General features: G+C 39.6%; 3 protein-coding genes across 3 annotated transcripts; all 3 read right to left on the bottom strand.

The window, feature by feature from the left end:
* Positions 1–2,892: 2,892 nt before the first annotated feature.
* On the bottom strand, positions 2,893–3,336 carry LOC149375680 (uncharacterized). Its single transcript, XM_089598099.1, has one exon. It carries the CDS (start codon positions 3,334–3,336, stop codon positions 2,893–2,895), a length of 444 nt encoding a protein of 147 aa, XP_089454225.1.
* A 24-nt stretch (positions 3,337–3,360) lies between these two features.
* LOC106642714 (uncharacterized) lies at positions 3,361–5,709 on the bottom strand. The gene is made up of 5 exons (XM_089598098.1): positions 5,295–5,709; positions 4,782–5,249; positions 4,587–4,692; positions 3,883–4,471; positions 3,361–3,720 (listed from the first exon to the last, which is right to left on the bottom strand). Exons 1-5 carry the CDS (start codon positions 5,707–5,709, stop codon positions 3,361–3,363), a joined length of 1,938 nt encoding a protein of 645 aa, XP_089454224.1.
* Positions 5,710–5,808: 99 nt separating this feature from the next.
* Positions 5,809–6,303, bottom strand: LOC149375679 (uncharacterized). Its single transcript, XM_089598097.1, has one exon. It carries the CDS (start codon positions 6,301–6,303, stop codon positions 5,809–5,811), a length of 495 nt encoding a protein of 164 aa, XP_089454223.1.
* Positions 6,304–11,223: the final 4,920 nt, after the last annotated feature.

Raw genomic sequence — 11,223 nt, 5'->3', positions numbered from 1 at the left:
GGCTGGCAATTCAGAATCATCTCAATCTTGACTAACAGAGTCGAGAATTCCTCGTAAGTCATGCGCCTCATTGGGGCGATTCAGAGCAGGTGATACTTCAGGGACTTGACGCCCGCCTCCCACAGCCCTCTAAAGTGACAAGCCGCAGGAGGGATAAAGTGCAAATCGATTCCCTCCACTGCGAGATTCTCAGCAGAGATGGGTAGAGAGATTGCTAACGCCAATGCTACGGCGTGAGACAACTTTTTTCCACTGATCGGGGCGACCCACCGCAGCCAGCTGTCGAACCAAGGTGCACATTTTTCGAGAGTGCAAGACTCGTATCGAAGAGCGTGCGCCTACAAGAAGAGAAGTGGATTCGCGTAGAAATGAGCATATAGACCCACATTTTGGCGACACGTAGAAGGGGTATACCGAATGTGCGCCTACGAGGAGAGGAGTGGAAATGTTGACTATAGCTATATATCTGAGCGCACAGCCAAAGCAAGCGACGACATGAGTTTTTCTCTTTTGACTGCAACCGAGTATATGCTATGTATATTTAACTGACTCTTGCTCTCTCGCTCTTGCTTGAATGTTATCTATCAATCTTACATTCGATTAAATCGTGAAACTAAATGCTCATAATTATAGGAACATAATTTAATATCAAAAGTTTTTTTTTTCCGTACGTTAATACTTAATTTGAAATTTAGTATTATTTTAAGAAAATGTTCAGCTAATCTTTTTAAGGATGGCAGTTCAGCTATAACCACTGGTAAATTATTTTTCCTCATCATAATTGTTATGAACTATAGGACAAGCCCCGGAGGTTATCGATTAACATATGTGACTTTAAGATCACCTTCCCTCGAAGTTTCGATAGCTAAGGCAGTAAGAGCTTATGCCACTACTGTTATTGTTTTGCTATCTGAGGATTAATTCCAACTGTCGGAAAATTTTTTTTTTTAACGTAATTCATCATTCTAGTTTATTTTCTTTTTATTTATGTTTTATTGAAATTTATAAAAAATATTAACAAACCCTTTTTTCCCTATACATTGAAATACATTCTTTTAATACTAATTATATTAAATGATCATATTAGCTGATACTTATCGTTAGCATGGCCATTTCGGAATTACATACTACTAAAATAATTTTTTAGGATATGAGTATAATTCTTACATTTAAAACTCCCAAGAAATTATTAACATCCAAAGTAAGAGAGAAAAAATCCTTATACATAATTTTTATTAATTTTTGGTGTTTTTTTTTTTGTAAGAAATGATTAAGCTGTTCTGATCGATATTTTTATCTATCCATACAATAATCATAATCTTCAAAGGCACAAGAAAACTTACATAAAACTCCCTAAACATTTATTTTCCATCTTTTGTTGTAAAAAAATTTTAAGTATACCCAGCAGCTATACTTGTTGCATTGATTAAATAAGTAATTTCAATATCAATTACATAATGTTGGTTCTAGACCAAACTTTTAGTTAGCGTATGTAAAAATCAAAGCTTAATACCTTTGAAAATTATGCAACAAAAATCTAAACAGTATTGAAAAACAGATCTTATAAATGATTGAAGATTATGTTCAAGCTTTAAACTGTTACTTTTTTGAAATTTATAATGTAAGTAACAAGTGGTTGTTACTACCAGGTAAAAATTTTAAGTAACGTAACAGTTAACTTGATATATAAGATCTGTTTTTTAATACTGTTCAGATTTTTGTTGCATAACTTCAAAGGTATAAGGCTTCGATATTTACATACGCTTATTAAAAGTTTGGTCTAGAACCAACATTATGTAATTGACATTGAAATTACTTATTTAATCATTACAACAAGTATACATTTCTTACAAAAAAAAAACACTAAAAATTAATAAAAATTATGTATAAGGATTTTTTCTCTCTTACTTTGGATGTTAATAATTTCTTGGGAGTTTCAAATGTAAGAATTATACTCATATCCTAAGAAATTATTTTAGTAGTATGAAATTCCGAAATGGCCATGCTAACGATAAGTATCAGCTTATATGATCATTTAATATAATTAGTATTAAAAGAATGTATTTCGATGTATAGGGAAAAAAGGGTTTGTTAATATTTTTTATAAATTTCAATTAAACATAAATTAAAAGAAAATGAACTAGAATGATGAATCACGTTAAAAAAAAAAATTTGCCGACAGTTGGAATCGATCCTCAGATAGCAAAACAATAACAGTAGTGGCATAAGCCCTTACTGCCTTAGCTATCGAAACTTCGAGGGAAGGTGATCTTAAAGTCACATATGTTAATCGATAACCTCCGGGGCTTGTCCTACAGTTCATAGCAATTATGATGATGAAAAATAATTAACCAGTGGTTATAGCTGAACTGCCATCCTTAAAAAGATTAGCTTAACATTTCTTCAAAATAATACTAGATTTCAAATTAAGTATTAACGTACGGAAAAAAAAAAACTTTCGATATCAAATTATGTGCCTATAATTATGAGCATTTAGTTTCACGATTTAATCGAATGTAAGATTGATAGATAACATTTAAGCAAGAGCGAGAGAGCAAGAGTCAGTTAAATATACATAGCATATACTCGGTTGCAGTCAAAAGAGAAAAACTCATGTCGTCGCTTGCTTTGGCTGTGCGCTCAGATATATAGCTATAGTCAACATTTCCACTCCCCTCCTCGTAGGCGCACATTCGGTATACCCCTTCTACGTGTCGCCAAAATGTGGGTCTATATGCTCATTTCTACGCGAATCCACTTCTCTTCTTGTAGGCGCACGCTCTTCGATACGAGTCTTGCACTCTCGAAAAATGTGCACCTTGGTTCGACAGCTGGCTGTGGCATGTCGCCCCGATCAGTGGAAAAAAGTTGTCTCATGCCGTAGCATTGGCGTTAGCAATCTCTCTTCTCATCTCTGTTCTCAGCCACTGAATCCCAACTATGCTTGGCCTCCTCCATCAATTTTTGAAGCTCGTGATCTGCTCCATGGAAGTTCGTTCTATTATCACTCCAGATCTCCTTTGGTTTTCCTCGCTGGCCGACAAAACGAGATAGAGTGCCGAGGAAGCTCGCTGTGGTGAGATCACTGACTTGCTCCAAGTGAATGGCTTTCGTGCAGAGGCAGACGAAAATGGCGACATAGCCCTTTGAAGAGGAAATGCCTCGCCCCTTCGATCGGAGAATCTGATACGGCCCAGCGTAGTCAACACCAGTCTTACTGAATGGCTGAGACAGTGGCGTCACGCGAGCAGCCGGCAAAGAGCCCATAAATTGACTTATGGGTCGAGCCATAGATCTGGCACACATGACGCATTCGTAGACGCACTTTTTCATCATGGTGTCGCCACGAATGATCCACGCTTAGCGCATGACGTGACCACAGGTAGAACGGAAGCCGCCATGTAGTGCTCGGAGCTGAGCCCATTCCACGACAACGCGCGAGAGATGACATGCGCGGTCGAGTATCGGAGGGTGCTTTTCGTCAAAGGGCAAGGGAGAGTGTCGGAGACGGCCACTGACACGAAACACATCGTTGTCGTCAAGAAATGCGTCTAGACGATTAAGAGGGCTTAACAGTGTAATCGGTTTCCTTTTCTTCAGGGTGTTGATCTCGGCGGCAAAGTAGTAAGCTTGGCTCGCTCTTGCACAGTCCAAAAATGCGTTCTGCAACTCGTGAGCTCTAATCAGAGCCCGATAGGCCAGCAGAATCTTGTCCCGTTCCTTTGAGCAAAGAAGTTTTGGAGATCTTACTTGGCTCTTGACTAAGAGCACAAAGCGACGGTGTCTAACAAGAACCCGCAGAAGGCAGCACAAGCTCGAAAACTTCTCAAAAGGCGCGCAGTGCGCTTCCAATACAGTTGAACAAACGGTAACTTAATGAGCTTTTTCGTAGTCGGTTGAGACAGCGGAAGGTCTTCGCTGATCGAGCGGAGCCAGCCACAAATCAGAGGGGAACGCCAGCCAGGGCGGGCCATGCCACCAGAGCAAGTTCCGCTGAAGTTCAATAGGTGAAGCGCCTCTGGTTGCGATGTCGGCTGTTTTCTCGCCAGTGGGTACGTAACGCCACGCCTTACGGAAAGTGAGCTCTTGAATGTGTTCGATGTAGTTGTCGACTAGACTGTTGCTGACCGGTTTGTCTGAGCCCAGCCAGTCCACCACAGTGCTGGAGTTACTCCATAGAAAATGCCGATTGCTTGGCACGTCTAAGCCAGTAGCTACCGTCCCGAGCAATTTCGCGGCTAGTAAAGTGGCTCTCAACTCCAAGCGTGGGATGGTCATCCTGGCCCTCGAATGTTCGGCTGGAACCAAGCTCTTGATGGGAGTAAGCTTGGTTTTGGCGCTGATAAGGCTCACGATAAAATTCTCATTAGCCCACTCAACTCTAAGGTAAATCGCCGCAACTATGGCCCGTCGACTTGCATCCGCGAATGCGTGCAACTGCAAGCCGCTGTTCAGGCCTGACTGGAACCATCTCGGCAAAGTGAGTGAGCCAATGTTGGCCAGATTTAATCGAAATTTTGCCCAGCGGGTTGCGTATGAGGTTGGTAAAGGTTTATTTACTCTTAATGGGCAGCGGGATGACGTACCGGCCACTTTCAGATCTGGTGTGATGCTGGGTATAACAGTCCTCACACTTAGCATCCGCAGGAAGACTTGCACTGTTTAAGGGACCTCCTTCATAGCTCAGTAGCGCTGCATGAGCCGAATGAGTTGTTAGCAACACGTATCTCGGTCCCCAAGTACTGTCGTCAAACTCGTGGTCGCTGAGGTGGAAGACTGACCATGTCCTTCGGTAATAGTCCAACCAAAAACGGTTTTCTGTGCCATGAGACTACCTTGGAGAACGAGGCCGGGAAGGAGTATCTTGGCGTAAACGTCTGCTCCAAGCACGAGCTCCATCCTTTGTGTTGTCGAGAAAGTTGGGTCAGCCAATTTGAATCCAATAAAGCGTGAATAGAGATCGATGCCTGGCTCCTGAGATGGTGTGGTCAGATCGATCTGCTGTAATGTGTAGGTGGACACATTGATGCAGCAACTATCGTCGTCAGCAATTATTTTAAGGCAAGTACGGGCGACAGAGCAACTTATTGCACCTCCGGACACTCCCACGATACCGATGGAAGACCTCTCCAGAGTGTGCCCGTACTTGTGAGCCATGGACAAGCTGGTGAATGTCGACTCCGAGAATGGATTAAGCAGAGCTCGAGCTATTCCTCGTCGTCCACTTGAGTTGTAGAGCGTGGCTACAGCTGTGGGCAAGAGGCCTAGTCATGTTGACTTCGCCTCAGTCAGGCTGGGGGAGGCCGAGTTCTGCGGATCCTGCTTCGGTCGCTTGGTCCGCACGTCAGAGTCGAGTGAGGAGCCGGGGTGCTTGACCGAAGCGTCGTGGATTGAAGTGTGGTGTTGTGCCCCACATGCTTGGCACGTCATTGGAGAGGGGCAGCGGCTAACTGGATGTCCCTCTTGAAGGCAGTCGAAGCACAGCTGTCTTTGTGAAACGAGGTGTTGTCGATCCTTTGGCGTCATCTGCTTGTACGTAAGGCAGCGACCAATGTAGTGATAGGCCTCACATGCTGCACATCGAGCCACTTCGACAATGGTAGCGGCCACCATACGAAATGAGCGAGAATTCACATTTGGACCGCTATTGCTTCTCTGAGAAGCTACTGGCAGCTTGGGTGCTTTGTTTGGAGCCAAGGAGGAGAGCATTCGACATCGCCGTTGTAGAAAGTCGGTCAATGTCTTAAAAGTGGGGTGTGCATGCCCGGTCGTTTGCCACTCCTTATCAAGAGCCTCTAGCTCTGCTTTTCAATTCCGTCTGGTGATTCCATCCATAACAACAGCCAAGAGAGAGACGAACCAATCGTCCCATTGATCGACGGGACGTTCAAGGGCTCTCAACTGGTCATGATGTCGCTCTAGGTCGTCGAGTAAAGTTTGGAGTCCTGTGGCCGACTCCTCTCTGAGTGGCCGCATTGACCTTAATGCTTTAAGATGCTCTTGGGTCAACTGACGTTGGTGGTCATAGCGTGACTCCAAAGTTGACCAAACAATTCCATAATTTGGGCCAGTTATTTGTAAGCTGTCGAAAGCTGACTTGGCCTCTCGAAGAACACTTGTTTTGAGATAGTATAGCTTTTCAACGGGTGACAGTGAATCATTACCATAAATGAGGGATTTGAATAAATCTCTGAATGCCTCCCAATTCTCTCGTCGTCCGTCGAAGGTAGGTAGCGTGATTTTTGGTAGCCTAGATATATCCCGCGTTGGATTTACCTCAGGTGCTGGCTGGTGTTCGTGCATACGGATGAATCTCGAGCGTTCATTATACAATCACCCCCTTGATTCGACGTAAATCATTTCCACGGCGAAATACTTGTTGTTGGCGAAGTAAGGATCGTTTTGAACTGTTTCATCTGACAGCAGTTTGAGATGATTCTCCGTAAAGCTAGCCCACTAACCTTCGAGAAGCTCGAGTTGGCTAGAGACGAGACCCTCACTCCATTGATCAGGTAGAGTGTTCTGGATCACTCTTGACGAGTTTTCGATTACTTGGCTCAGGGCAAGTTGAGTACTCAGTGACTCGATGTCTCTGGAAAGCAAAAGTTTGGTCGTGTAAGCTACGAGGAGGAGAATATATCATTCAATTGCTACAGAGAAGTAGCAAGATATGGTGACCTGCGCTGCCCCAAGAAAGGCGAGCCAGACGTGCATGATATTTGAGTATTTGATGGGTAAATGTGGTACAACAAAACCGTTGTTGGTTGGCTGTTGCGTAGCATTATATCTTGAGCGTTGTTGCTCGTCAATTCGTGTTGGAGGTATCGTTACTTCGAGCATAGAACAGGCATGATATTGTGATTGTTGTTAAACACTACCACCTGCAAGGAAAATTCGTTCGAGCAGCCGAAGGGGGCTCTCTCTCGGTCAGTGCGAACAGCCGTCGTTGACTGTCGCTTGATCGACGCGAGCATGTACATTTACTTCTGCTGTGGCCTTCTCCCGGGGCAGGAGAGGTTAGACACGTACAGAGCAACAAAGAAGAGGTTACAAGACAATGAAGCGTGAGAGATAATTGCTCGCCTATGACGCGTGGGTTGAAAATATGGCTAGCTACCGACGAACCTATATGCATATATGTCAGCGTAAATGCACGTCACGAACACTCAAAGAGCCTCTGCAAGCCTGTCAAGCAACGATTCAGGAGTCATCTCAACGGTCCAACATCCACATGGGCGACACAACAAGCCATCCTTACACATCGAGCATTTAGCGGCGCGCCCCAAATCCGGCTCGAAGGACCATGTGCAAAAATGCAGTGGCTCGATAGAGCCTGCCGGATCAGGGAGTGGGCTGGACTCGGGAGAATAACTTGCAACAACATCACTTTATTTCGACACACAAGAATAGCCTTATTTCATTACAAGAGGATCTTTTTTAAGCTAAATTATTTACACAGTACAAAAGAAAGACGAAGAGATTTGTGATCACAAGAAAAAAAAACAGATTAGGCAAGAACAACGAAAAAACTCTTTTTTTTGTCGACGACACTCTGCTCACTCCCGACTCTTCTTCTTCCCTCTTAATAAGCTTCTTTAATTCGTCCGCCAGCTCTTCTTCCAGCGCTGCTATCGCCGCTTCTCCACGCCTAATTTGACAACATCTCTGGCTGCTGACGGAACAACAGGTTTTTTTACACCAAATAGAATAGAGAGGAAGAAAGAGCTTCAGAAAAATGTTAACAGTTTAGTTTCCATAAAAAAAGTTACCAAAGGGGACGGCTAATAGTAACTGATGTAATCGGCAGTGGGATTCGTTAGAAGAGAATTTTGGGGTACGGGATTCTTCTTTTTTGGCAGAATGTGGTCAAGGGCCGAATAAATTTAGAGCAGGGTGTGGACAACCCCACCATACGAACTTATATACATACAATAGTAGGACTCTACCTTCTTCACGCTTCACGTGATCAACCCCACAATCATTTATTATTTAATGGTTTTTTGAGTGTCAAAAAATGTATAAACATAAAATTTATATTCAAAAAATACGAGGCGAGTTTTGCTCAGAATACCTGCAAAAAAAAAAAAAAAAAAAATCAGCACGGATCTCTTATGTATGTAATTTTTTAGATCCTTATTTTTTTTCCTTAATATTACACAAAGCAGTTTTCAATCCTTTCCTGCTTTCACATTAAATAATACATCAGTGTAAAGAATTCATTCCTGGTTAATAAAATTTTGATGGTGATTAGCTAACAGTTTTCAAATGATCCTGCTACATCAAGTTTTACGTACATATATTTCTTTTTTTAACCTTTTAAAGAAAAGACTGTTCTACTTAAATCATACTTAACTTAAAATAGAAGGATTAATGTAATTCTCTTCTCTACGTAGTTACATCGAACAGCACAACAAGTATTCATTAAATCAATTAGCTTTTTGTGTCAATTGATTAATGAAAATACGCCATCCTAATAGAATATTAGTTCTGCAGTGTGTGTTAATGTAAACTAAGTATTATATGAAATCATGTATCTAAAAATATTATGTTATACGAAAAAAAAGAAGAATTATCTTTTACACAGTCTATCACCAGTATTACATAAATAGTAAGCATACCAAAAATTTTATAGTTACGTATTACTTAAAATAGAAAATATTAAAATATTGTATTGATTTTAGTCTTATTTGTATAAATAAATGAATTATTAACTACTTGTATGCACAAAATCTATTTGTATGCATTCTGTGTGTGTAGAAAAATATACAAAAATTTTTAAGTATGTATCAGTTCAGTGAAGGGTGGTGGATTATTTCGGTAAATAGTAAAATTATTTAAAACAATATTTGACAATGTCCACTTACATTTACCATCTTACTTATACATATCTTTGTTACCAGCAAATAATTTCTATAAACATACCTACATGCTAGTATTTGTTACTTACATGTCTCCTATGAAGATAAAAATAAATTAAGCATATTATCATTCTAAGTAATTCACTTAGATAATTATTTACACGTAATAACAGTGAATAGAATTTTGGTAAAACTGTTCAATCAAAAACTTCAGCGTCTGCTTATCCAAGTTTTTTGTGATGCTGCTTCCTTCTCTTAAGTAAACTGCTGACCTAAACTGAGAGAACAGTCGAACCAATACTTAAGAGAGCCGCTAGAAATTATTGGTAAGCGTTACTTTTAACTTTTTCCCCGTGTTATAACTTCTAACTTTTTGAGATGGGAAGGGATCACTTTACCCAATATTGCATCAAGATTCTGCTGCTTATTTTTTACCATACCTTGAGATCTTTGATGGTAACCACAGCAGAGTAGCAAGTATTGTTATAACCAACTAAGTAGAAATCTTTTGACTGGCCTTTCTTAACTTCTAATTAGCTTGTTTCATAGTTAACATGATTTTTAAATCGTCACAAGATATCGATGCCCAGTATTACATCGTATTTTAGTTTGCCTACGAATCTCAACAGTGAAAATTCTCTTACCTTTTAAATTTTTAAGTTAACTCTTTATGTATCTTGTACGAAAGAGGTGCATAATTAGATGTAGATATAGTTGTCTCCAAATGGTTGAGTTTTAATAACTTGGTGGAAAAATTATTTTCAACATAATAGTGCGCTATCTTGCAATTTAGAATAGTAGATACCTTTACGCTGCTTGCATACAGGCAAAGTATACAGGTACTCCTTAATACTTTGGGGAGGACTATCCAACAATGTACTATCGAAAGTATTATTTTCTTTGTTTGCGTCATATACCTAATGAGCAGTTCTCTTGTTTCTTTTCCTAACGACGGCAAAAAAAGCTGGATCCTTCTGTATTGAGAATACTTTTGTATGACTAGAACAATCATTGTAAAGAATGCAAGAATATACTTGACACATAATAATGTACAGTAATGATTTGTACTAGCTACAGTAAAAAGTAGCGTTACTTCAGCCGATACATGTGGAGTCAAGCGATCAGCTTTAGAGCTTGCAATAGCTTCTGTTCCTTTCCTCTCTCCAAGTTTCCTGGCCCTGGTATTTTGCACTTAACGGCATCTTGATTTCTGAAGTCACATTCTATAGGTGCGTTCTGCACTATCTAGTAAGCCAGTGGTCTAAGAGTAGTTACCTTGAAAAAACATGTGATAGAAAATAATTTTTCATGTAAGTTTTCCATTGCCCCACCACATCATGATCTGTTCTGTTCTACCCCACGACTTCACAGTCATAAGATCACTACGTAATACCACCTTAAGCCCTGGGTCTAAAGCGTGTTAAAAAACGCTTTCGACGAGAATCGAGCTAGCAATTTTTTGCATGCAAGCTGAGTATCTTACTTACTCTGCCATGAGCGATTTTGATAATACAAGACCTCTTACTTTTTCTCTTATACTCTGGTTTGTAACTCACTTTTAATGTTAATATTTATTGATTTACTATTTATTCAATTAATTTGATTATAAATTATATTTGTAGCTCAGCCATTTACTATATTTAATTATTTTCTCTTAAACTTAACAAATCTTTTAAATAGTAACAATTATTCTAGATATTAAGGAATATTTATATAATGTTTCTCGTAATGTAGAGTTTTTTAACTAAAAATGACTTCTACAATTTTTTTCAGAACTTTTTTAAAGTTTTTTTCCTACTTAACATTTATTTACACAAGATCTTAGAATGAATTATTACGTTTTTGAAGCATCTTATTCTTTCCAATTTTCTTGATTTGTGAAAGAAATGATTGTTAAGCTTTATTTACAGGCATATAGTACTATCCTGTTCAAGATAGGGTTCTACTGCAGAAATTATGTACTTTCCATAAGAATGAAAAATTTATATTATTCACTTTGGCTATCATAAGCTAATCTTATTACTAGTATAAACCAAAGGAATGTACTAATCGGGTTGAAAGCTATGTATAGTTATTGTGAACCGTTCCCATTTAACTTCATTTTTTAGCTTATAATTGTTAATTATGTATACACTATCATTACGTTTGGAACAGTTTTATTGACCAAATGGTATTAATTTCTTTTATTAAGCTTACAATTTCAAAAACATTCATTTTTACAACAAGTTTTTGAATATTTTGCAGGACTTGATACTTATTGTTGAGTCGTATGTAGAACTAATTACAAGAATAAGTGTGTCAACGTATACGACCGATGTGAGCGTGATAAAAGAGAAGTTATAAAAGTACTTGATTATTTGAAAAT

The sequence above is a fragment of the Copidosoma floridanum genome, unplaced genomic scaffold (genome assembly GCF_036245765.1).
Source record: "Copidosoma floridanum isolate Cflo_tuat_1 unplaced genomic scaffold, Cflo_Japanese_pri ptg000005l, whole genome shotgun sequence".
In the NCBI taxonomy this organism is placed as follows: domain Eukaryota; kingdom Metazoa; phylum Arthropoda; class Insecta; order Hymenoptera; family Encyrtidae; genus Copidosoma; species Copidosoma floridanum.
Note: the sequence above shows the minus strand (reverse complement) of the source record. Positions and strands in the feature narration are given on the sequence as shown.